This window comes from Lithobates pipiens, unplaced genomic scaffold (assembly GCF_037356315.1).
Source record: "Lithobates pipiens isolate NorthernLeopardFrog02 unplaced genomic scaffold, aLitPip1_a1.2 Scaffold_30, whole genome shotgun sequence".
NCBI classification, from domain to species: domain Eukaryota; kingdom Metazoa; phylum Chordata; class Amphibia; order Anura; family Ranidae; genus Lithobates; species Lithobates pipiens.
Genome location: NW_027507791.1, coordinates 147,086,674 through 147,113,119, shown reverse-complemented (window position 1 = coordinate 147,113,119; position 26,446 = coordinate 147,086,674). Strand labels below are relative to the sequence as shown.

Genomic DNA, 26,446 nt, shown 5'->3' with positions numbered 1-26,446 from the left:
TAACGTTTTAGGAGTTTCCTCCATCCGTTTGGTGGCTCCGCGTGTCCGCTCCCAATGCTAGCTTGGATAGCACTGACCGGGAGCCGCGAATTTAAACTCGTGTCTCCAGCCCAGCAGCGTCTGACGTCATTGCTGGGCTGCGGGCACACCTAATGGGAGGATCCCCTTCGTGCGCACGCGCGCACGTCGTATTTTCTTCGTGCGCACGTAGGTGTCTAGTGCGCATGCGTAACGAACGTGTTACACGTCCGTACAACGCGTCGGCCATTTTAGATTCTGGCCGAAGTGAAAGGCTTTGCCAGTAGTGACCCCTAGAAGCCTGTGCTGTGGCCAGGATCCACTTTTTGGCCAGAGACAGGTAACCTATACGGTTTAGGGGCTGTCAGCCCTGATTTTAAATTCAAATGAGTCATAATTCAAGCAAATGGGGACAGAGGTATCCCGACATAAGTGTCGGTTGCCATATGTCCCTGGTTTCTAATGATGGAAATGGAAACTGAATTGCTTGAGACCGGCAAACCCGAAGAAGGGGATTAACCCATATTTGAAACGGGGCGGGCTGACTAAACCCTCAACTGGTTGAGGAAGGTTGTAGGTCAGATCCGCCCCGGGGTGCCCGTACAGACCAAAGGGGGCAAAAAATAAAGCTAATAGGAGGATCCCTTTTGTATCATAGAGTACCTACCTCAGTTCGCTGGCTTGAAAACACCTCATTGTTTATGGCATTTCGAATAGCCATGGCCCGTGCTATAGGGGGAAAAAAAAAAAAAATATATATGTTTGGAACCATTTTCCACCTCACATTTCTATCCTCCCTGCCTATGTAAGGAAAGATTTAAAACTGATTGAATCATTGAGTCCCGGAGATCGGGTGGCCCCTAAATTGTGTATCCATCTAGTCTCCCGCTGTAAGAGTGTATTATTGTAATCTCCCCCCCTTTCTCCCGGAGGGACATGTTCCAGGGGGAAGAAATGCATAAGACTATCATTAAACTGATGATATAAGCCAAAATGTCGGCTGATTGGGGTTTCCATTTTTCTTCCCCGCACCAGGGACACATGGTCCCTGATGCGGTGGAAGAAGGGACGCTTCGTCTTCCCAATGTAAAAAGCATTGCATTGACAGATCATAATATATACCACTCCCATTGACTGACATGTTACAGCGAATTTAGGCTTAAAAATGTGGCCATTGGGCAGGCATATGGATTTTGACGCATGAAGATATCGACAGAAGCCACATTTGTGGCAAGGGGTACATCCCACCTTTGAGCCCACCCTCGAGGGAGGGGAAAAATGGCTTTGTACCAAAGAGTCCTTTAGAGATCGTGATCTCCTGTATGTAATACCCGGATAATCCGGGAGATGTTTGGCTAGGGTGGGATCTCCCTTTAAGAGATACCAGTATCTCTGAAGGGTCCCCTTAATTTGCTGATGTTGTTCATTGAACGTGGTGATAAATCTCACCCCTTCAATGTTTCTAGGCCGTTTAGGACTGTGTATTAAAGAAGCCCTATTTTGTTTTTTGGCTCGTATATAGGCCCTTTTGAGGCTCTTGTTGCTGTAGCCTCTTTGCCGGAGGCGTAGTCTCAGTTCCCTGGCTTCTAAATTAAAATCCTCATGACTGCTGCAATTCCGCTTGAGCCGGAGATATTGTCCGTATGGGATACTCGCTATCAGAGGGGACGGGTGTGAGCTCGATGCATGCAAAAGTGAATTTGCCGCAGTTGCCTTACGGTGAAGATTTGCACATCAAGGAATGTTATCCTGGACAAACTCTTTTCCATGGTAAATTTTAAATTAAAGGAATTTGTGCCCAATAGATCTATAAAGGTATTCAGGTCCTTTTCATCACCCGTCCAGACAAAAAAAATGTCGTCAATGAATCTTCGCCACATTGGTATTAGATCGAAGAATCGTTGAAGATTCTCCTGGCGGAAGATTTGGCGCTCCCACCCCCCCAGGTAGAGGTTGGCATAGGAGGGGGCACATTTGGTCCCCATGGCAACCCCCTGTACCTGGAGGTAGTGGGAGCGCCCAAACATAAAGATGTTGTTGGTGAGAATAAAATATAAGAGGTCCAAAATAAATCTCCTGTAGTTGGGAGGGATGCGTCCATCCTCCACAATAAAGCTTTCAATCGTCTGAACCCCCAAATCGTGGGGGATCGAATTATATAAGGCCTCAACGTCTAGAGTGACCAACCAGGTCCCCTCTGACAGCGAGATCCCATCAAGCGCCCGCAGCAAATCAGAGGTGTCTCGAAGGTAGGATGTTAAGCCCTCCACATAGGGGCGCAAAAAGTCGTCGACTAGAGCACTTGCATGTTCAGTCAGACAGCCTCGTCCTGATACAATAGGACGGCCCGGGGGCTTCAAAGGATGTTTATGCACCTTAGGAAGGGCATACATTGTTGGAGTTTTGGGATTCAAGACATGTAGATATTCCCAGGTCTTTTTGGTAATGGTTCCCTGTCTATAGGTTCTCGCAATCAGTTTGTCGAATTGGACACGAATATAACTTATGTGGCTCGCTGGAATCTTTCGATACCATTGTTTATTTTGTAAGAGTTTTAGTACCATCTCTTCATATTGGGTGACATCCATTATTACAAGGTTACCCCCTTTATCTGCCGGTTTAATTATTATATCTGTATTAGATTTTAATAAAGATAAGGCCTCTTTTTGTTTCGTGAGATTTGGTGGTTGTATGTCCTTCCATTTTGTTTTTATTATTTCTCTGGTCACCTGTTGTACAAATGCCCATATATTGGGATTATTTTGCAAAATGGGGAATTTGTTGGATCGAGGTTTGTACTCTTTGATTACAGATGAGGAGTGTAGTTCCGGAGTTACATCCCGAGGTGCCCGATCCCCCCTCTTGGTCAGCGAGCATTATAGACGCTTCCTCAAGATCTGTGGAATCAATACCCCCCTCATCCCATAGTTCCATTAAATCTTCAATGGCCCTAATTTCCGAGAGACTAAGGCCATCGAGTGAAGTACTGGAAGATTGTGGGGCTTGTTTTGAATTATGTGATTTGTCAAAGATAACTTTGAACATGAGTTTTCGAGCAAACAGATATGTGTCCTTAACTACCTCAAAGGTGTCAATGGGTTGTGTGGGACAAAAGGAGAGGCCCAATCTTAATAAAGAGATTTGGGCCTCAGTGAGTGAAAATGAAGAAAGATTGATTATTTCAAAGGGATTTTGTTGTGTCTCGAATGAGTCGTGGTTTGATCTGGTAATTTGGGAACAGGTTGGTTGAAAATGGGGGCTGTGCGAAAACCCGATTCAGTGGTGCCCATAGACCGCCCCCCCTCATTTAGGGGCGAGACCATGGGCACCTGTGAATCGGTTATGGGGTTGGAGTGTGAAAAAGGTGAAGTGTTAGATTTAGTCGCAGAAGCCACTTTGGCTGCTGCGGCTCTAGTGTGAATAGACGTGTTGGGTGTGTGAGGGATCGATTTCATATGAGAAATACCTTCCTTTTCATTGGTTCGTTTGGAGTGACGTGTTGAGATGGAGGAGTTAGAAGACATATCTGAATCCATTGGCTCTACAGTATCAATCCGATTTTTCCCTTGTTTAGGCATGAATCTAGTTTTGTTAGTACGATTAGACAACCAATTATAGGCCTGGTTGTTGTCGTAAGCTAGTTTATCTTGCATGTATTTTTTCTCTTTGTTTACAATTAGTGTGGCAACATAGTGTTCCAAGTTGGATTTCAAATTCAATTCACGATCCACAAAGGATTCATGAGAAATCACTTGGGTATTTTCTTCATATAGTTTTTGGATTTCATTGTCAGTAGTGTTCAGCTCGTTGGTGTAATGGGAACACAATATCTGCATCATCGCAGTAGAACTTTGCTGAAGATTAGCTTCCCATTGGATTTTGAAAGAAGACTCAATTTTATAAATGGTAGGAAAAATCTGTATTCTTAGGCCCCAAGGGGACATCTCGTCTTCTATGTACTTAAGAAAATACTGTTTGTTCCAATATATTCGCGATTTTTTTTCCCAGCATACGCTGGAGTCTTATAAAGACTTGGTTGCCCTCCAGTCCCTCTTGTTTCTCATCCCCCTTCTTTGTATAGTTTTAATTAAACAGTTTTTTACACTATTTAAAGCACTTTATTATTTATATGTGGAGAGATCCTGATGGATATTGGAGCTCACTTAACCCCCTTTTTTGTGTGGTTGAAAGCGTTTAAGCCGAGCACGAGAGTGTAAGGCATTTGAAGTTGGTGAGTGAGTTTTTCTGAAGGGAGCTGAATTACTCTCTCACATACGTGTGTGTGTGGTAGAAGAAATAAAGAAAACACTATACAAAGTTACTCATTTTGGAAGAATTTTGTTTATGGACTTTGTCACAGGGTGGTTAATATTTATGAAGGAATATGTATTGATACATACATGTCTTTCACTTTATTATTGTGTTTTTAGGGCCACTATTTTTTCACTATCCCAAGTTTGATAGGGGTTAAAATTCTGTTCGTTACAATTTTGTATTTTAAGATGTGGTGGTTCCCATAGGAATTGAAAAATGTTAGTCACGCTCATGTATTTTTGTGCATTCTCTGTGTAGTTTCCAAGATTGTCAGGTTTTGTTTTAATAATCTTTTAACTGGCTGCTTTCAGGCTATGTTAATGCACGCCTGGAAAAGGAAACTCCAATATTCAACAAACAAAGGATTGATTTCACCCCTCCAGAGAATATCAACAGCTTGGTGGTGTGCAGTAATCAACTGTGCATGAGCCTGGGAAAGGATGCCCTTCTCAGGTATGTTGAGTGGTGGTTGTCCTCTGTTGCTGTCTCTTCTTTAGCATGTTCATGTTTGATTTAAAAAATCCTGGCACTATGCTAAACAAGGAAATCTGCTGGTATCCTTAAAAAAAAAAAAAGGTTTTATACTTTTCTTTCTGGCAGATGGGGCCAGATCTACACTCTATTGAAGACCTCCAGGCAGGTATGGTTCCAGCAGTGAAATTTTCAGCTATAGACAACCTTTCTGGTAGCAATTCGAAAGGCGCAACCTGAAGTCCACATTGTTTATTGACTTCTAACTCTAGTTAAAGCTCTAAGTGCCATTTCTCTCTGGCACTTTGTGCCTCTGTTATCAGCATAGTCACTTCTGACAATGTCTCAAACACATGAGATAACAGTAGCTGAAAATTGTGTCAGGGAGGGAGATTTTTTCAGACTACAGCTCTGCATGTTCCTTCGTTCCTCTGCGAAGGGGGGAGGGGGGTCCCTTTTCTCTTATAGTCACTGACCAACACGGCTCCTCTCTGTAACTAAATGGGTTTGTTGGCCTGCCATTAGGAGAACTAGGCAAAAATTGTAACGCAATACACAGAACTTTAGTCCCGTCCTGGGGGGCGGACCCTGTGCTAACAACCCTCCCTGCTCCCAGGCAGAACTCCGTTTTATTTTGCCTAGCGAAGGAGAATGACCTAGGAACCCTGCGGGCCCTTTGATCCATTTTTGTGATGCAGGTTTGATGTTTTTTGCACAAGGTAAAAGATCCTGTGATCTTCTCTCAACTGCCGGCTGGGTGACAGGCTGGTTAAGTTATCCTTGTAGTCTCCCCAGTCCGGCCATTGAGCATGTGCAGGCCGCAGCTAAGGCTTGGCAGGCCATGACATGCCTCGGCTCCAGAGGTGGTAGGTGAGCTTCAGTGCTCCGGGGTATACATATGACCGGGCTACTGATGTCTGGATCACAGTATACCGGGCCAGCAGCTACCCTGTAACTGCGCAGGAGTAGGTCAGTGATGGAATGTCTCCCAGCTTTTCAGGACTGGTAAGTACGGCTCTCCCTGCTTCGGTGGGGTGAGCATCTGGGCATTCCCTGGGAGGTCGATTTGGGGGCCACCTCACCTCCTTCTCTTCTCTCCCACGTCCCTATCTCCCCTCCGAGGGTGGGGGGGTGGCTGCATGTGCTAGCGTATGTCCTGGTCCTGGTCTGGGGGGCGCCTAAAAGGTGTCTGTGGGCAGGCAGTACTGTTCTGTGACTTTTTTTTTTTTTTTTTTTTTCCCTGTCACCGCATGGCACTGTCCGGCGGCCATCTTGGCTGTGGGCTGTGGGCAAAGCAGGTTCCCCTTGTGAGCCTTAGCAGCCATCTTCTATAGGATTTTCCTACCCTGTTTCCCCGATAGTAAGACACCCCCGATTGTAAGACGTATGGAGAGTTTCAGAGGGGTCGGCTAATATAAGCCGTACCCCGAAAGTAAGACATATGTCTTACTTTCGGGGAAACACGGGGGTATTGCCGCCTCCCTCTCATCTAGCTGCGCGCCGCCTCCTGCCCACGTCCGCACCGTCCCCCTCTCCATACGTCGCCGCGTCTGCCATTTCCCTCTGATCTTAATGAGCGCCGCCTCCTACCCACGCCTGAGCCGTCCCCCTCTCCATACGTCGCCGCGTCTGCCATTTCCCTCTGATCTTAATGAGCGCCGCCTCCTGCCCACGCCTGAGCCGCCCCCCTCTCCATACGTCACCGCGCCGTCCCCTGCACTTGTCACTGCCGCCTCCTGCTTAAAATACGGTAATGCACACAGTATTAATCATACATCAGTAAAACATACACACTGGCATACTGGGGTATCATCTGCTGTATGTAACCCAGTGGGTATCAGCAGGTGTCACACTGGATTAAATACAGCAGGTGGTACTGTATCACACATAAATCTGTTTTATCTTCCAGTATTCCACTGTTCGTTCTTACCATTTTTCATTGTTTTACATGTTATGCAATGTTGTAACAAGACATTCTTGGCACTTCCTTTTATAAAAACTGTTTTGTGGTGAATACAATACTGTTCAGGTTGTTAATAAATGTTAATTTTATGGTTAAAACAAAAAATTCGACAATTTTTTTCCAATATAAGACATACCCCGAAAGTAAGACATAGTGGGGCTTTTGGGGATAAAAAGAAAGTAAGACACTGTCTTACTTTCGGGGAAACACGGTATTAGTTGCATTGGCGGCCATTTCCTTGAAGCCTGAGCGCTCTTTTCACCGCAGTTCTCTTGTGACAGCTTCAGGTGCGCCTAAATGGTCCCTACCCCCCCCCCGTCCTCTGGGGATAGCTCTGATGCAGACTCGGGCCCTGCTGCGGCTGGTGACCCCTGCTCTGACCAATTGGACTAGGCTTACAGGACCATTCGGACAGTGAGGATGATTCCCTGTCCGGGTGCGACAAATCGCTTGTTGGAGCACTTATCACAGCTGTGCGTGATACCCTAAAGATTCAGGAGCCAGCGGATCCCTCTGCTGAGGTAGCGGTCCCTTTTGGGTCCCGCAAGCCAGCACGTTCACCTAAGGTGTTCCCGTATTTGGCTTATTTTGACAAGTTCATCTACAGGGAATGGGGTCGGCCGCAAAGGGCCTTTGCGGTTCCCAAAAACATGGCGGTGCGTTACCCCTTTGAGGAAAGCCTTCTCAAAAAGTGGTCGGCTCCTCCAGTCGTGGACCCCCCAGTATCCAGGTAAAAGTAACCACGATCCCGGTAGAGGGGACACCTGCATTCAAGGATCCCACGGACAGGAAGGCTGAGGCAGTGGCTCGTTCCTTGTTTACGTTTGTGGAGTCAGCTGTGCGACCAGTACTGGCATCTGCACTGGTGTCGCAAACACTGACTGAGTGGGCAAAACTTGGGATAGCAAAACACCTCCCCTGTGTGCGTGGAACTAGCAAACCAACTAGTGCAAGGCCTTAAGTATGTGTTTGTGACGCGGCCCTGGATCCTCTCCCTTTGTTATCCAGGGCTTCAGTGTCAGCTGTGGTGCTGAGGCGCCTGATTTGGCTAAAATGCTGACCAGGCATCCAAAAAAGCCCTGACGGATCTTCCTTCCTTGGCGACCGGCTCTTTGGAGCTTCATTGGATGACATTATTAAAAATGCCACTGGTGGTTAGTACACTACTGCCACAGGCCAGGAAGGCTAAGGAGCCACACCGCAGGCAAGGGCCCTCCTTTTCAACTCACAAGCAGCTTTTTCGTCCGCCCAGTGCTTCGACATAATGCTCCCAGCCCGACAGGACGTCCACATAAGGGCAGCACAGTGGTGTAGTGGTTAGCACTCTCACCTAGCACTAAGAAGGGTCGCTGTTTCAAATCCCAATCACGGCACTACCTGCCTGGAGTTTGCATGTTCTCCCTGTGCCCGTGTGGGTTTCCTCCCACCATCCAAAGACATGCAGGTAGGTTAATTGGCTTCTGTCCAAAATTGGCCCTAGTATATGAATGGTGACCTTGGATTGTGGGCTCCTTGAGGGTAGGGACCAATGTGAGTGTGCAATGTACAGGGATAGGGACAATTGTAGACACTCACTCAGGTTGAACTGGATGGGCTGGTGTCTTTATTCAACCTTACGAACTAAGAAGCGCCCCTGGAACCACAAGCCTAACAAGCCTGCGAACAAAAGTACTACTACATGAAGGTTTGCCCCCACCCACATCTCGGGTGGGGGGTCACCTTCGGAAGTTTGCAGCCCGGTGGACCTCCCGGTTATCCGACCAATGGGTCTGCAACCTGATTTCCACAGGCTACAAGATAGTTTCTCTCTTGGCCGCCAAACAGATTCTTCCCCTTCAGCATACCCGCGTCCCCGGTTCGCCGGGAGGCCCTGCTAGGGGCAGTAAGGGACTTGCTGAATCAGGGGGCGATTGTACCAGTTCCGGAATCGGAACACTTCCAGGGCTTCTACTCAAATTTGTTTTTCTCTTGCCAAGAAGGAAGGGGTACGTCCAATCTTGGACTTAAAAGCTCTCAATCACTTTTTAAAAGTGCAGAGGATCAGAATGGAATCGGTTCGCTCAGTAGTTGCACTCCATCAAGGGGACTCCCTGGTGTCTTTGGACATCCAGGATGCGTACCTGCACATACCCATATGCCTTCGGCATCAAAAATTTCTGTTTGGCAGTCGGGGAAGCCCATTACCAGTTTGTGGCTCTTCCTTTTGGCCTGGCATCAGCCCCCCGAGTCTTTACCAAAGTACTGGCTCCAGTATTGGCGTTGCTGCGACAACTCGTGATCGTGGGTTACCTGGACGATCTCCTGAGAGCATCTTCCGTCTCAGAATTGGAGAAGGATGTGGCGATCACCATGCAGACTCTGTGAGAATTTAGGTGGCTGTTGAACCTAAAGAAGTCGGTGGTTGTGCCTGGGTTTACTAATGGACTCCAGGGATGCGAGGGTCTTTCTCCCCTCAGACAAGTTGCAGACTCTCAGATCTGCGGTCAAACTACTGATGAAGTGATCGTCTCTCCGTTTTTGCATGTGAGCGCTGAGGCTCGTGGTAGCCTCCTTCGAGGCAGTACCGCATGCCCAGTTCCACACCAGAGTCCTGCAGAAGGAGATTTTGACAAAATGGGACAAATCTCTGTTGTCCCTGGATCGACAGGTCCAGGTGAGCCAGCCAGTCAGGGACTCTCTGATCTGGTGGTTGAGGTCCCCGGTGATTCAGTCCGGAAAATCGTTCCTTCCTCTGAAATGGACGGTGATCACTGCGGAAGCCAGTCTCTCAGGCTGGGGTGGAGTGATGGGGATTCAGTCGGCTCAGGGCCTCTGGTCGATGGATGAATCTAGGATGCCGATCAGTCTGCTCCAATTGAGAGTGATCAGGCTGTGCCTCCACACGTGGTCGACGTGTCTTCAAGGCCGCCCGACCAGGATACAGTCAGACAACACCACGGCTATGGCGTACATAAATCACCAAGGGGGAACAAGAAGCTCAGCCACTGCTCAGGTCGCTCTCATATTTCGGTGGGCAGAGCGACACGTTCCGGGTCTGTCAGCCTTTTACATCACGGGGGTGGAAAATTGGCCTATCTGAGTCATCAGATGTTTGACCCAGGAGAATGGGTGTTGCATCCAGAGATATTCAGGCTGCTGTGCCTGAAATGGGGCACACCAGATTCTATTGGTCTCCCGTCTCAATCAGAAGGTGCAGAGATCTGCATCCAGGACAAGAGATCCGTGGGAAAACGCGTCAGCCGGGCTGGTGGCTCCGTGGGATTAGTACCAGCTGATCTACGCCTTTCCTCCACTAAAGCTGTTGCCACGTCTGCTTCGCAGAGTGGAAGCCGAGGAGATCCCAGTAATCCTGGTTGCCCCAGATTGGCCCCAGCGGCCCTGGTACGTAGACCTGGTGCGTCCTGGTGTCAGACGCTCCTTGCCGACTGCCGTTGCCAGAGTACCTCCTATCTCAAGGTCCAATCTTTCACCCTACTTTACCATTGCTGGCTTTAACGACATGGCTATTGAGAGCCAGGTGCTGAGGAACTGGGGTCTGTCGGACTAGGTGATTCCAACTATGCTGAGGGCGCGGAAATCTTCTTCACGGAAGATATTCCATTGTACCTGGAAGGCCTACATCTCTGTGTGAGGAGAAAGGGTGGCATCCGCACTCCTTTTCTATATCCAGGATCCTGCTGTTTCTTCAGCAAGGTGTAGACCAGAAGTTGGCGTTGAGCACCATTTAACCACTTCAGCTCCGGACCAATAAACGCCTTAAGGACCAGAGGTCTTTTTGCAATTTCGCACTGCGCTGCTTTAACTGGTAATTGCGCGGTCATGCAATATTGCACCCAAACGAAATTTGCGTCCTTTTCTTCCCACAAATAGAGCTTTCTTTTGATGGTATTTGATTGCCTCTGCGATTTTTTTTTTTTTTTTTTTTTTTTGCGATATAAATGGAAAAAGAGCGAAAATTTTGAAAAAAAAAGATATTTTCTTCTTTTTGTTATAAGAAAAATCGAATAAACTAAATTTTAGTCATACATTGAGGGCAAAATTTATTCAGCCACATGTCTTTAGTAAAAAAAATGTCAATAAGCGTATATTTTTTGGTTTGCGCAAAAGTTATAGCGTCTACAAACTAGAGTACATTTTCTGGAATTTACACAGCTTTTAATTTATGACTGCCGATCTCATTTCTTGAGGTGCTAAAATGGCAGGGCAGTACAAATCCCCCCCCCCTCCCCCCCAAATGACCCCATTTTGGAAAGTAGACACCCCAAGGAAATTGCTGATAGGTATGTTGAGCCCATTGAATATTTTTTTTTTTTTTTGTCCTAAGGGATTGAATAATGACAAAAAAAAAAGTTTTTTTACAAAAAGTTGTCACTAAATGATATATTGCTCACACATGCCATGGTTATATGTGGAATTGCACCCCAAAATATATTCCGCTACTTCTCCCGAGTATGGGGATACCACATGTGTGGGACTTTTTGGGAGTCTAGTCGCGCACGGCACCCCGAAAACCAATCACCACCTTCAGGATTTCTAAGGGTGCAAATTTTTGATTTAACTCCTCACTACCTATCACAGTTTCGAAGGCCATAAAATGCCAAAATAGCACAAAACCCCCCCAAATGACCCCATTTTGGAAAGTAGACACCCCAAGCTATTTACTGAGAGGCATGTTGAGTCTATGGAATATTTTATATTTTGCCAAAAGTTGCGGGAATATTACAAACTTTTTTTTTTTTGCACAAAGTTGTCACTAAATGATATATTGCTCACACATGCTATGGGCAGACGTCAAATTACACCCCAAAATAAATTCTGCTGCTTCTCCCGAGTACGGGGATACCACATGTGGGGGACTTTTTGGGAGCCTAGCCACGTACAGGACCCCGAAAACCAAGCACTGCCTTCCGGATTTGAATATAAAATGCTACCAAAAAACCTGTTAGCGATGGCAGGGATCAGGCCTGACTCTGCGATCGCTGCAGTTATGTGTTTAGTGTTTTGTAAGTGACAGTGATCGATCGATACTGCACTTGGGTGGGCTGGGCAGAGGGGCAAAACGCAGGTGCTAGCAGGTATTTGGGCTGATCCCGCTAACAATGCGTTTTTTTTGGAACCCTAAACTGCTGGGGACGCTAGTATAGATCTGATCAGATATTGATCTCTTCAGATTCTATACCACTACGGGAGGTGTATGCTTTGCGTGTGGGTGTTAGCGGTACTGGCACTAACCTAGCGCTGCCTGGGGCGACGCAGACCCTGACCCTAAAACCTAATTGATATCACCCGCCGGGTGATCAGGGGGTTAAACCTTTATTGGGTAATAAATGGTGGGTGCCCTGATGCTATAAAAAACAAACTAACCAGAGTCACCCGTAACACTTATACGGTGATCAGTGGTGAAAGGGTTAACTAGGGGCAATCAGGGGGTTCAAATTTTTATTAGGTAGTATATGGGGGTCCCTGGCGCTATATAAAAACCTGACGGGGAACCTAAATAACTAACTGGCTAACCAGCGTCACCAGTGACACTTATACTGTGATCGCTGGTGAAAGGGTTAACTAGCAGCAATCAGGGGGTTAAAACCATTATTGGGTAGTATATCGGGGTACCTAGCGCTATAAAAACCTGGCGGTGAACCTAAAAAAATAACTAGCTACCTAGCGACACTGATGCAGCGTTCAGAAAAATTATCGCTTAGTGACACTGGCAAAAGGGGGTGAAAGGGTTAACTAGCGGAAATCAGGGGGTTAAAACCATTATTGGGTAGTATATCGGGGTACCTAGCGCTATAAAAACCTGGCGGTGCACCTAAAAAAATAACTAGCTACCTAGCGACTGTAGCGACACTAATGCAGCGATCAGAAAAACGATCGCTTAGTGACACTGGCAAAAGGGGGTGAAAGGGTTAACTAGCGGCAATCAGGGGGTTAAAACCATTATTGGGTAGTATATCGGGGTACCTAGCGATATAAAAACCTGGCGGTGAACCTAAAAAAATAACTAGCTACCTAGCGACACATGCAGCGATCAGAAAAATGATCGCTTAGTGACACTGGCAAAAGGGGGTGAAAGGGTTAACTCTAGGGGCAATCAGGGGGTTAAATCTTTATTGGGGGGTGATAAGGGGCTACCCTGGACCTAACACTAACTGTCCTGACAGTTTTTACTGTCACAACTGACACTGAATGCATTGATCAGTAAAGAAATGATCAATGCAATCAGTGACACTGTGACTGGGGGGGGGGGGGGGGGGCGGGGGGCGATCGGGGGGGGGTTTGTGTGCCTGTGTGTGCCTACATGTCAGTGTAGTGTTGGTGCACACTTACTATTAGTCTTCTCCTCGTAGTCCGGTCAAAAAGACCGCCCCGAGGAGAATGACATCACTTCCTCCTTCCTGTGTAAACAATACACAGTGGGAGGAAGCTTCTCATTGGCCAGGAGCGATCCAGAGGGGGTGGCCGAAAACCAACGGCCATCCCCTCATCACGGAGCGCTCCTGGAGCGAACCGGACCGCCGTAACCAGCGGGAGGGGGTCCGATCGGACCCCCCACCCGCTGGAAGGCAATCACGTAGATCTACGTGATTGTGCCTGCCTGTGCCATTGTGTTGACGTACATTGGCAATACGGCGGTCCTGAAGTGGTTAAGGGGCAAATTTCAGCCCTGGCTGTCTTTTTTTTTTTTTTTTTTTTTTTTTTTTCAGCGACCCCTGGTGTCTCACTCATTAGTGATTACCTTTGTTCAGGGGGTTAGCCATGTAGTCCCTCCGGTGCGTCCACCATTGCCCCTATGGGATTTGAACCTGGTGCTTCAGAAGCCACCATTTGAGAATATCAGGGAGATTCCCCTGTTGACCCTTTTCACAGAAGGTGGTCTTTCTAGTGGCCATCACATCGGCCAGGAGGGTTTCGGAATTGGCGGCCTTGTCATGCAAATCGCCTTATCTGGTCATCCACAGGGATAAGGTGGTGTTGAGTCCGCAACCGTCCTTTCTAACGAAAGTGGTTTCGGCTTTTCATATCCATGAGGACATTGTATTATCATCGTTGTGTCCTAAGCCAAAGCACCCCAAAGAGGTGGCCCTTTCTCGCTCTCGATGTGGTTAGGGCTCTGAAGGTGTACTTGTCTGCCACGGCTCCCTTTCGGAAGTCAGACTAGCTGTTTGTTTCGGTGGCTGGTCCAAAGAAGGGTATGGCGGTCTCGTCGACCACTATTTCCAGGTGGATCAGACAGATTGTAGTCCAAGCCTACGCCTTTAAGGGGCAGGTGCCTCCCCTTTCCAGTCACGGCCCACTCTACAAAAGCAATAGGAATGTCTTCAGCCTTCCGAACCAAGCGTCTGTCGCTCAGGTGTGTAAGGCGGCAACCTGGTCGTCTGTCCATACGTTTGCCAAGTTCTACAAGGTAGACGTCAGTGCATCGGCTGATGCCTGTTTTGGCCGCAAAGTTTTGCAGGCGGCCATGTAGTTGCAATTGAGATTTATTTTTTTCCTGTTTTTTCGATAAAAACGCAGTACTGTTTGTTAATGCACTGTTGCATTACTTCCGCAAAAAAGGTTGCTGTGTTTGAGGATCTCTCCTGTTGAGAATACCCGGCTATATGGTGGTGTGTTTTTCCGTACACTGCTGTTTTTTTGTGGGTTTAGTTTCACTAGTTCCCACTTCCCACTTGCCATGGTGGATGAAGTTTTAATGCTATTTTTTTTTCCCCACCACTTGGGGATGTCCCATTTAGTTACAAAGAGGAGCTGTGTCGGTCGGTGAATACAAGAGAAAATAGATTTTTGTGCTCGCCGTAAAAAATCCTTTTCTCTACGTTATACTACTTGTTGACGTAATGAGTTCTGCTGGGCGGGACTAAAGTTCTGTGTATTGTGTTACAATTTTTGCCTAGTTCTCCTAATGGCAGGCGAACAAACCCATTTAGTGACAGAGGAGCTGTGTCGGTTGGTGAATTACAGAGAGAAGGATTTTACGGTGAGTACAAAAATCCTATTTTCTCAGCTCTCTCACAGTGTAAGTGCAGACATCTCTCACATGATCTGCAGTTTTCAAAGGGTGTAGAAAGGGGAACACAGCAGATATACAAGTTAAACTTATGTAGCAGGATTTTTTATCATCTGAGGCTCTTCACTTCACTGGGTATAGAAGAGGTCTTACAATCACTTTAACCCCTTGCTGACTGCCCCATGTACATTTTGCTTTCGGCCGGAAGCTACTCTGCAAAAAATCATGTACAGGTACGTAATTTGGCACTTCCAGGTCTGCAGTGCTGACGGCGGGTTTTGCCGATAGTTTCCAACAAAGGCAAAGCGGCGGCCTGCCTATGTTAACAAGGCAGATAGCCATTCAGTTAGGGAAGACAGAGAGCCTGTTTTTCTGCTAAGCAGGAACACGGATCTCTCTTCCAACAGTTAAAGCACCCCCACACAGTTAGCACTGCTTATAAACTCATGTAACCCTTTGATGGCCCCTGATGTTAACCCCTTTCAGGCCAGTGTCATTAGTACAGTGACGGAGCATATTTTTTAGCACTGATAACTGTATTGGTCTCACTGGTCCCCAAAAGTGTCACTTGGTGTAACAAGGGGTTAAATACTATGTTACATTTAACCATATGTTCATTCATATATTTACCCTTTCAGATATGTGGTCAGTAAATGCAAGGATTAAAACGCAACAAAACACAAAGAATGTAATAAGATTTACTTGGCTTTGATTTAACCACTTAAGGACCAGGCCTCTTTTTCAGACTTGGTGTTTACATGTTTAAAACAGTTTTTTTTGCTAGAAAATTACTTAGAACCCCCAAACATTTTATATTGTTTTTTTTCTAACACCCTAGAGAATAAAATGGCGGTCATTGAAATACTTTTTTTCACACCGTATTTGCGCAGCGGTCTTACAAGCGCACTTTTTTTTGGAAAAAATTCACTTTTTTGAATAAAAAAAATAAGGCAACAGTAGAATTAGCCCATTTATTTTTTTTTTATTGTGAAAGATAATGGTACGCCGAGTAAATTGATACCCAACATGTCACGCTCTACCGATCGCGGCGATACCTCACGTGTGGTTTGACCACCGTTTTCATATGCGGGCGCTACTCACGTATGCGCTCGCTTCTGTGCGCAAGCTCGTCGTGACGGGGTGTTTTTAAAAAAAATAAAAAAATTTTTTTTTTTCTTTATTTTAATTTATTTTATTTATTTTTACACTGTTTTCAAAAAAAAAATAAAAGATCACTTTTATTCCTATTACAAGGAATGTAAACATTCCTTGTAATAGAAAAAAGCATGACGGGTCCTCTTAAATATGAGACCTGGGGTCAAAAAGTCCTCAGATCTCATATTTGGGCTAAAATGCAAAAAAAAAAAAAAAAAAAATAAAAAAAAAAGAAGAAAATCTGACATTTAAAAAAAATATACCTTTAAGAGGTATGGGCGGAAGTGACGTTTTGACGTCGCTTCCGTCCTCCTATGGTATAGAGACGAGTGGGGGCCATCTTTGCCTCACTTGTCTCTATGCCCAGCAGATGAAAGGACCCGATCGCCTCCGCCGCTACCGACGGCTCCGGTAAGCCCCGGAAGGTGCGGGAGGGCGGTGGAAGGAGGGGTGGCACCTCTCCCGCCGCCGATAGCGGTGATCTCACGGCGAATCCGCCGTGGAGACCACCGTTATCGTACAGCCGACCGCCGCCTGAAGAGATGGATATCTCGGTTGTGGCAGCAGCTGCTGCCGTTACCGAGATATCCCTCTTCAAAAATAGGACGTACATCGTCGTGCGGCGGTCGGCAAGTGGTTAAAGATGTATACAGATGATACGATACAGGAATAAATACAGCATATTCGATCCAGGGGAGTCATTAGCTCATTTATAAACGAGCTACCTAGATTAGATGGTAAACAATTATTCAGGCTTCTGCCTTAAATTGAACCTCCAAAACTCCAAACTGGTCTCCCAGTCATATTTATATGGTAGTGAAGACAATAGCTACAACTGATGAAAAGAAAAGGTCAAAGGTTCCCAACTTCCCATAGCATAACGACGCAGATGCCTCATGCATTAAACATGTATATGGATATAAGTAATCACTCTTGACTATTCCTGTAATTCAATAACTAAAAGTTATATATAATTATAGACCCATACTACACTTAGTATCCGATTTTACCATCGCAATATGGCAGTCCCGCTACAAGTTGCTGATTGCCGCCATTTCTAGTGATAAAAAATATAGCCCAGAGTTTGTAGACGCTCTAACTTTTGTGCACAGCAACCAATCAATATACGTTTGAGTTTTTTTTTTTTTTTTGTTAAAAAATAAATAAAATGTAGCAGACTACAAGTTGTATGTGGCAGTTGACAACTGCAGTTTTCAGTTAACCATTTCCCGCCCGCCCAACGTCCTATGACATCGTCGACTTTGAGTTGTATCTTTTTAGAGCCAGGTATTCCCTTCACTGTAAAAACAATCATAGCGGCTTTTCAGCTGCTTGATTGTTTTTTCAGAGAGCAGGAGTGGAAAAGGCTGGAAAGCTGAGATCTATATTTTTATTTACGGTCTATATGTTTGGGGGTGCTGAGTAATTTTCAAGCAAAAAAAAAAAAGATTTTTTTTTCTCTTTTATTGACAGGAACAGCTCCAGTAATCTTGACTGTAGGGTTATTACGTCACCTTGAGGAGAGGACTAGGCAGAACATGGGAAACACAACAGTTCTGCCTAGGGGGCGGTCCCTCTGGTAATAACCCCTCAGCCTGCTTCCTGCTGCTTAGTTTTTTTTTTCTGCCTAGTTAAGGACCTGGGCTCCCTGCTGGAACCATCATTCCTGGGGATTTTTTTCAGTTTTTTGCCTTTTGCGCAAGATTTTAAGAACCTGTGATCTGCTATCAACACGCCCGGCTGGGTGACAGGCTTGATAATATAGATCCTTGAGGTCTCCCCAGCCTGGCCAGAAAGCGTGTGAAGACCCTAGCTGGGTCAGCCACGACATGCCCTCCAGCAGCCACCTCCTACTGCTTGGGTGTGGGTCTGTGATGGGATGTACCCAGCTTGTTGGGATGGTAAGTACAGCTCTTCCTGCCTCGGCTGGGCTTTCCCTGGGAGGTCTATTTTAGGGGGTCCCTCTCCTCCCTTTCTTCTATCTATCTTCCCTTATCTGTGTTCATTCACTGTGTACAGTTACTTCTCAGCCATTTGCATGGTCAGCGGCCATTTTCTTGGAGTTTGGCAGCCTTTTTTTGCAGCACGTTTTTTTTCTCATCTCCGGTTCCTGTAGCTCAGAACAGTGCATTTGTTTTTGTTTTTTTTCTCTGGACACAGGCTCCTGTAACAGCGCAGCACTCGATCAGAGTGGTGAGCCCTGCGGTGGGGGCCCCTCGATCTGCAGCAGCTAGGAGGGTGGGTGGGAGGGTGGCTTGTCCTAGGTCCCCAAGGGTGGCAGACAGGGTGGGTCAGCATGGCATCAGAAACTGGTGTTTCTTCCTCAGACCACCCTGCAATTGCAACTGGTTCCTCTGCAAGCAATGCAGTGCCTTTGGACGGTTTGTTGGCGGTCCTTGAAACGTTCATTGCCAGGGTAGAGGCGGTGTGCGGGCGCAAAGGTGGTAAAAAACTGCCCCTGCCCCCATCCTCCGGGGAGAGTTCTGCCTCAGACTCGGGCCCTGCATTGACTGGCGGCCCCTGCTCTGATGTGTCAGAGGATGCTGACCAGGACTGATCTGACAGTGAGGATGATTCTGCGTTCTGGTCCACGCAAGACAAATCGCTAGTTGGAGCACTTATCGTAGCTGTGCATGATACCTTGATAATTCAGGCTACAGCAGTATCCTCTGCTGAGGTAGCGGTGCCTTTAAGCCAGCCCGTACACCTGAGGTGTTTCCGTATCATCTGACTTATTTCGACAAGTTCATATACGAGGAATGGGGAAGCCTGCAACAGACATTTTCGGTCCCAAAAAGAATGGCGGTGCGTTACCCCTTTGAGGAGAGCCTTCTTAAGAAATGGTCGGCTCCCCCGGTCATGGACCCCCCAGCATCCAGGTTTAAATACAGTAACCATGATCCCAGTAGAAGGGACTCCTTCATTTAAGGACCCTACCGACAGGACGGTTGAGGCAGTGGCCCGCTCCCTGTTTACAGTAGTTGGGTCAGTGATACCAGTACTGGCCACGCCATTAGTGTTGCAGACCCTTACTGAGGGGGCAAAATGATTGCACCGTGAATTGGAGTAACAGCAGGCCTCTTCTGGAACTAGCAGACTAGTTGGTGCATGGCCTTAAGTACGTCTGTGACATGGCCCTGGATACGCTTCCCTTGCTCTCCAGAACCTCAGTTTCAGCAGTGGTGCTGCGGCGCCTGATTTGGCTGAAATGCTGGTCTGCGACCAAGCATCTAAAAAAGCCTTGACTGATCTATCCTTCCTTGGTGAGTGGCTATATGGAGCCTCATTGGGTGACATTATTAAGAATGTCACAGGTGGGAAGAGCACCTTGCTCCCACAGTCCAGGAAGAGTAAGGAGCCACAGCACAGGCAAGGGCCCTCATTTTCTGCTCAAGAGGTTTCTTCGTCCGCCTGGGACTTCAGCAAAACTCTCCCTGTCCGACAGGGCGACTACTGAGGGACAGAAGTGTCCCTGGACTCGCAAGCCAGTGAGCAAAAGTGCTAACACATGAAAGTTTGCCCCCGCTGTCACTCTGGTCGGGGGTTCGCCTTCGGGAGTTTGCAACCCGGTGGGCCTCTCGGCTGTCACTGGGTCTGCAAACTGATTTCATCGGGCTACAAGATAGTAACTCTCTTGGCCACCAAGCAGATTTTCCCCTCTAGCATACCCTTACTCCTGGCTTGCCCTGTTTGGAGCAGTAAGGGACCTGATAAGCTGCAGGTGATAGTGCCTGTTCCAAAATGGAAAGGTTTCAGGGATTCTATTCCAATCTGTTTGTAGTCCCCAAAAAGGAAGGGGTACGTCCAATTTTGGACCTAAAAGCCCTCAATTGCTTTGTGAAAGTACAGAGGTTCAGAATGGAATCAATTCGCTCTGTTTTGGCATTTTTGCGTCAACGTGGGATCGCAATTGTGGGTTACCTAGACTATCTTCTGAGAGCAACTTCCGCCTCAGAATTAAGGGAGGATGTGGCGATCACCATGCAAACCCTGCAGGAATTTGGGTGGCTGTTCAATTTGGTTCTTGTGCCGACTTGACGCCTGGAGTAACTAGGCTTACTGCTAGACTCCATGGAAGGGAGTGTTTCTCCCTTCAGACAAGCTGCAGACTCTCAGAGCCACGGTAAAGCTGTTGATGAACCACAGGTGGTCATCGCTGCGCTTCTGCATGCGAGTCTTGGGCCTCATGGTTGACTCCTTCGAGGCGGTACCGTACGCCCAATTTCACACCGGAGTCTTGCAGAAGGAGATATTGGCAAAATTAGGAAAATCTCTGTTATCCCTGGAACGGCAGATTTGGGTGAGCAAGTTGGTCAGGGACTCTCTTCTCTGGTGGTTGATATCTCCGGCTCTTCGGTCTGGGAAGTCGTTCCTACCCCTTCATTGGATACTGATCACAATGGACACCAGCCTGACCAGTTTGGGTGGAGTGCTGGGAGTACAATTGACCCTGGGCCTCTGGTCAAGGAAGGAATCCCAGTTGCTGATCAATGTGCTCGAATTTCGAGTGATCAGGCTAGGCCTCTCCACATGGTCGATGAGACTACAAGGGCGTCCGATCAGGATCCAGTGAGACAACGCCACGGCGGAGGCATATGTCAACCATCAAGGAGGAACAAGAAGCTTGGCTGCAGCATGGGAGGTTGCTCACATCCTTCTGTGGGCAGAGTGGCACATACCAGTCCTGTTGGCCATATACATCCCGGGAGTAGAAAACTGGCAGGTGGACTATCCAAGTCATCAGATGCTGGACCCAGGAGACTGGTCATTTTATCCAGAGGGGTTCAGGCTTCTTTGCCTGCGGTGGGGCACACCAGATGTGGATCTCCTGGCCTCATGGCTCAATCGAAAGGTGCAGAGGTTCGTGTCCATGACAAGAGATCCTTGGGCGGACGAGTCAGACGCGTTGGTGGCTCCATGGGAGCAGTACCGGCTGATTTACACCTTTCCTCCGCTCATACTGTTACCATGTCTGCTCCGCAGATTGGAGGCCGAGGGGATTCCAGTGATACTGATGACCCCAGACTGGCCTTGGCGTCCATGGTACACCGACCTAGTCCGCCTGGTGGCGGATGCTCCTTGGCGGTTACCGATGCAAAAAGACCTTCTGTCACAAGGTCCGATTCTCCAACCTGCTTTACCGTCACTGGTTTTAACGGCATGGCTGTTGAAAGCCAGGTGCTAAGGAACCGAGGTCTATCTGATGCGGTGATTTCCACTATGTTGAGGACATGAAAATCATATTCTCGGAAGATGAACCATCGTGCGTGCAAGGCTTATGTCTCCATGTGTGAGCAGATGGGGTGCCGTCGCGCACCTATTCAGTTTTCAGGATCCTGCTGTTCCTACAGTGAGGCGTGGACCAGAAACTGGCCTTAAGCACCATCAAGGGACAGATATCAGCCTTGGCTGTCTTTTTTTTCAACGACCTCTGGCGTCTCCCTCTCTAGTGAGCACCTTTTTTGTACAAGGGGTCCAGCATGTAGTCTCCCCGCTGCGTCCACCCTTACCGCCGTGTGATCCGAACCTGGTGTTATCGGAGCTTCAGAAACCGCCATTTGAGAACATCAGGGAAATCCCTTTAACACTCTCCAGAAAGTGGTCTTCCTAGTGGCCATTACATCGGCCACTCTTGTTATCCACAAGGATAAGGTGGGGTTGCGTCCGCAACCTTCTTTTCTATCGAAGATGGTTTCGGCTTTTCATCTCAATGAAGACATTGTGTTACCATCTCTGTGTCCTAAACCGACAAATCCTAAGGAGGTGGCCCTCCAGTCCCTGGACGACGTTAGAAAAGTTTTAAAGGTTTATTGTGTGACTTTTAGAAAAACAATATTCCTGAGACTGATTTTTAAAACCTACTTCTGAGCACATTATTGTATTAACTTGTTGAATTCTTTTGTCTTAACTTACTCCATAGTAAGTTGTAGGATGACTAGGTTTAACTATATATGATAGCCTAAGATTGTACAGGAAACATGAATACCAAAATAAAGTACCATCGCGTACCATGACACGTTATTTATGTTTCCTCAGCCAATAGAAGCATAGAGATGGTATTCTTGTAGGGATAAGGAGGGGGAGACGCATTCTTTTGTGAAACTTTACTGCAGCTTTTGTCCTGTAAGCATGTCTCCCTTTTGTGGGCCACATCAGAAATAAATTGTCTGCTTCTCAATACATCTGCAGTTTTGACTGATCACAAGAGAAGATTCCTAACAGACATGGTCCGGGCTCTAAGGGTATATCTGTCTATGGCTCCCTTCCGGAAATCAGACTCTGTTTGTTTCGGTAGTTGGTCCGAAAAAAGGATTGGCGTTCTGGTCGTCCACCATGTCCAGGTGGATCAGGCAGATCGTGGTCCAGGCTTATGCCTTGAAGGGACAGGTGACCCCTTTCCTGTCACGGCCCATTCCACCAGGGCAATTGGGACCTCTTGGGCTTTCCGTCATCAAGCGCCAGCCGCTCAAGTGTGTAAGGTGGCAACTTGGGTGTCCATTCACACTTTTCTACAAAGTGGTTGAAAGCGCATCTTCTGATGCCTGCTTTGGCTGCAAAGTTTTGCTGGCGGTCGTGTAATGTTGCTAATTTTTACACTGTTTCTTCTGTTAATGCACTCTGATGCATATGATGCAATTCTGATGCGGTTGGTTCAGATGGTGGCTCCCCCGTTAGGAAGCACCTCTGGTTGTGGGTGAAGTTATGTTTGTTCCCACCCCTCGTTATGACACTGGAGACGTCCCTACGGTCAAGATTACTAGAGCTGTGGCCGTCAATGAATGAAAGAGAAAAGTTTTTTATGGTGAGTACAAAAATCCTATTTTCACATGTAGGAGATTGGTGCTGGGATTTGCGCAGTATGGAAGTGGTTAAAGTGTCGCTAAACTCACATCGTAAATAAACGACAAATGCTGTATTTCATGCTGTTCACACTCACTCAGTCACTATCCGATTAATTTTCTGTATCCTGCAAAATAACTGGTTGATCCTCTTGCTCTGTCTCCACTCTGTTCATGTCCCCAGTTCAGGTAGGTATCTTGTAGCTGTGGTGGCAACTCTCGTCACGCTCTGTTTTCAGTGAGTTTCTATGCTGAGCATTTCATCCCTATCGCATCTGGACAGCCCAAGTGACTATAGAGCCCACTCCCTCCCCTCTCCCTCCTCCTTGCCCACTAACCAACTAAACACGATGGGGGATATTACATGTAGAATAATGGTGGCTTCACCTCCCACCTATTAGAAGACACTGGCTGGGGGGGGGGGCGGGGTTTATGGCATGACAACCTGTCACTGGCAGAAAACCACACACACCATGTTAATTTTACAAAATAAATATTTGATTTCAAATATATATTTTATGCCAACTTAAAACAGTTTATTGATATTTATTTTTACTATGTGTACCAAATACTTTTTTTTTTTTTTAACATGTGACCAGTGGCAGAGGATGTTTTCTATAAAATAATTACATATTATTTACCACCATCCATTTAGATATTTTGGTAAGAAAGGGCTGAATGGAACAAATGAATGCCATTTTAATGCTTGTAGACGCCTTTTAACATATATGCATATAAATTGATTTGTTACCGAATGCAGAGGTATGCTCTAACATTTTTGTCTTCTCATTTAGGATTGATTTAGTAAAGGCAGACCAGCCAAACCAAGCAGACCTGGGTCGGAAAGATGATTTCAAAGTCTACAAGATGTTTTTGGATCCCACAGGTGGGTTTTTTTTTTTTTCACTTTCAATAATTTTTATTGAAATCTTCAGAGAATCCTATAGTTGCATGTTCCGCCGAAAATAAAAAAATTAAGTAAACCGCTACAGATACTGCAGCTGCTGACTTTTTTAATATATAGGCACTTACCTGTCCGGGGCGCCCGCCATGTCGGCACCCGAACCAATCGGGTGGAGGCGCCGCCATCTTCGACAAGGGAAGTGAAGTCTTGCGGCTTCACTTCCTGGTTCCCTACTGCTCATGCGTGATTTCACTGGTTCCTGCTGTCTTCTGGGACTTGTGTGTCTCCCAGAAGACAGCGAGGGGGGCTCAGTAGGCGCCGGACGTGGAGTAGGTCACCACTATACCCGGAAGTGGGAGCAAATAATTTTTATTACATAGGTATCTGCTCCCCCTTAACGGTGCCAAATGTGACACCGGAAGGGGGGAGGATTCCAAAAAGCGGAAGCTCCATTTTTGAGTGGAACCCTGCTTTAACGTGATAAAAAGATTAAATACAAAACCGCGCGTTTTGTCTAAATTTTATAATGGGCTCATAAAGCAACAGGTGTAAATGTGGAGGAATAGATCCATAGGAACTATTCTTTGTTATCAAGACTGTAAGGGGGTGGGGAGGTTTATAGACCCCATCCATCAAAGCTAGACTTTCCAAACATGATGATTGGGGGTTCAGTATGACAACTCTAACTAGTTAGAAAAAAGGAAAAACCGCGCTTGTCAAATAAAAAATAATTAAAGAAAAGTGAGCAGCAAACCCAAATGTTATACTACATTTGGCATGAAAGGAAAAAGAGTGGGTTATGAAATATGAAATATGAGCACAGTTACACCAGTGAGAATAACTGAAAAAAATAATTTTGTCAATCCTGTGCAAAAAGAAATTAAATAGTGTAGGAATGTACTGTAAAGTATCAATGAAGATAACAAGTGTAAATCCCTATTGCTAATAAAAGCAACATAGATAATAATTGATTAATCTAATAACCAAAAACCAGCCAATCAAACTGTGTGGGTGAAAAAAATAAAATATTTTTTTTCAAAAAATGGAATTGGCTTATTACGTTAGTGTAACATAATTATAAACAGTGAGAAAAATATATTATAATGTCCATAAAGTCTTTAGAGGAAAAATATGTTTGCAATGACTCCACGGTGATACAGTGACAGCAAACCATCCAAAATTGATGTGAATAGTGCACGACCTCCACCACAGATATGCCGCTTACCGAAGGTGTATGGTTCCTTGTTACAGAGAACCATACAGCGCAAGTGACTGACTCCCCCAGTCCAGGGTATTCACAGGTGGATACAGGAAGGTACAGGAACCCATTATTTCTCCCAGCCTCCAAACAAACTTCCTCTCATCAGTTTTCATAAAGGAAAAAAACTCACAATAGTGTAAAACCCAAATAATTTAATAAAGTAAAAATACAGATTGCGCACTTACAGAGTGTCACTTAAGTCGCGTAACAGATTCGAGCCGGTCTCTATATGTAGCGCCCAATACTTCCGGAACAAAAACGTGAGCTGGTGGCGTCAGGACGTCGCTCCTCCTCCCTACGCGTTTCGTCACTATGGGACGTGGGTACGGGTGGCGTCCTGACGCACCGCTTAAATAATGAAAACAAAAAACCAAGCCTCGGTCTGACCCCGGAACTGAGACGGAAGACTCCATCTTGGTTTAGGGAAGATAGCACTAACTAGTGCTGCGGGGAAAATACCCTCCTAACGGGCATGTTAGATATGTATAAGAAATAAATAAAATGTACAAATTCAGATATTATATACCCAATCAGGAAGTATACACACTCAAGTGTCTAGAGAAATAGAAATAAACTCCCGAAGGTATTTGATCAAATCAGGGCGAGTATAGGCAAATTACCATAATAATCGCATTAAAGGAGGAGAGAAAGGAAACCTTATATCTTTTTCTAAAAAGCATATAGAAACCCCCACATAAGTATTAACATTTATAAATTAGCCCACTTAATTAGATTTATCACATAAGTGATCCGCCAAGTTCTAAAGGTCAAACCGTTAGGCTATACTTTATACAAGGCATCAGTTAGTATGCGCCAATAACTAAATTAAAAAATATATATATTGCACTCATGGAATTAGATATGTATAAACCATAAGACAATACATAAAAACTAAAAAATATAAAATTATATATATATAGTGAAATTCATACATATAAAAAATACATGTATACATAAAAATATATATAAAGCTAAAAAAATATAAAAAATATACTAAATAAATATGTGCAAACGTAAATAACAAAAAACATACGGTCCTAGGAGTTGTCAATGAAGCAATTGACGTCAACGTCGATATTTAACCCAAAGGGGGTATAACTCTTTAGCTTATGTACCCAAGCCATCTCTAATCTAGAGATGCTGCGGACCAAGCAACCGCCCCTCCAATTCGGCCTATATTTGTCTATGCCAAGGAACAACGTATTGGAGGGATCCCTATTGTGGACGGTTAAATAGTGCTTGGAAACTGAGTGTTTAGTAAACCCTTTTCTGATGTTGCTTATATGCTCGTTAATGTGGACCTGTAAGGGTCTCTTGGTCCAGCCCACATACTGCAGGCCGCATGGACACTGAAGCAAATAAACAACACCAGTAGTGGAGCAGGTAATGAAAGAATCGATAGAAAAGGTTTTGGAAATACAAGAAGAAGAGAACATAGTGGTCCTTCTTGTGGTGCATCGATTAAGTTGGCACACCTGACATCTCTTGCATTGATAATACCCTTTTAATT

General features: G+C 46.0%; 1 protein-coding gene across 2 annotated transcripts in view; it reads left to right on the top strand.

Moving 5' to 3' along the window:
* Positions 1-26,446, top strand: part of VPS18 (VPS18 core subunit of CORVET and HOPS complexes) — a 151,590-nt gene that overhangs the window by 64,938 nt on the left and 60,206 nt on the right. The window contains exons 2-3 of one of the 2 annotated variants that reach the window (XM_077464926.1): positions 4,644-4,785; positions 23,566-23,657. In XM_077464926.1, the coding sequence (XP_077321052.1) occupies positions 4,644-4,785; positions 23,566-23,657 (234 nt within the window). The remainder of the gene's footprint in view (positions 1-4,643; positions 4,786-23,565; positions 23,658-26,446) is intronic. The other variant, XM_077464927.1, reaches the window with a different exon arrangement.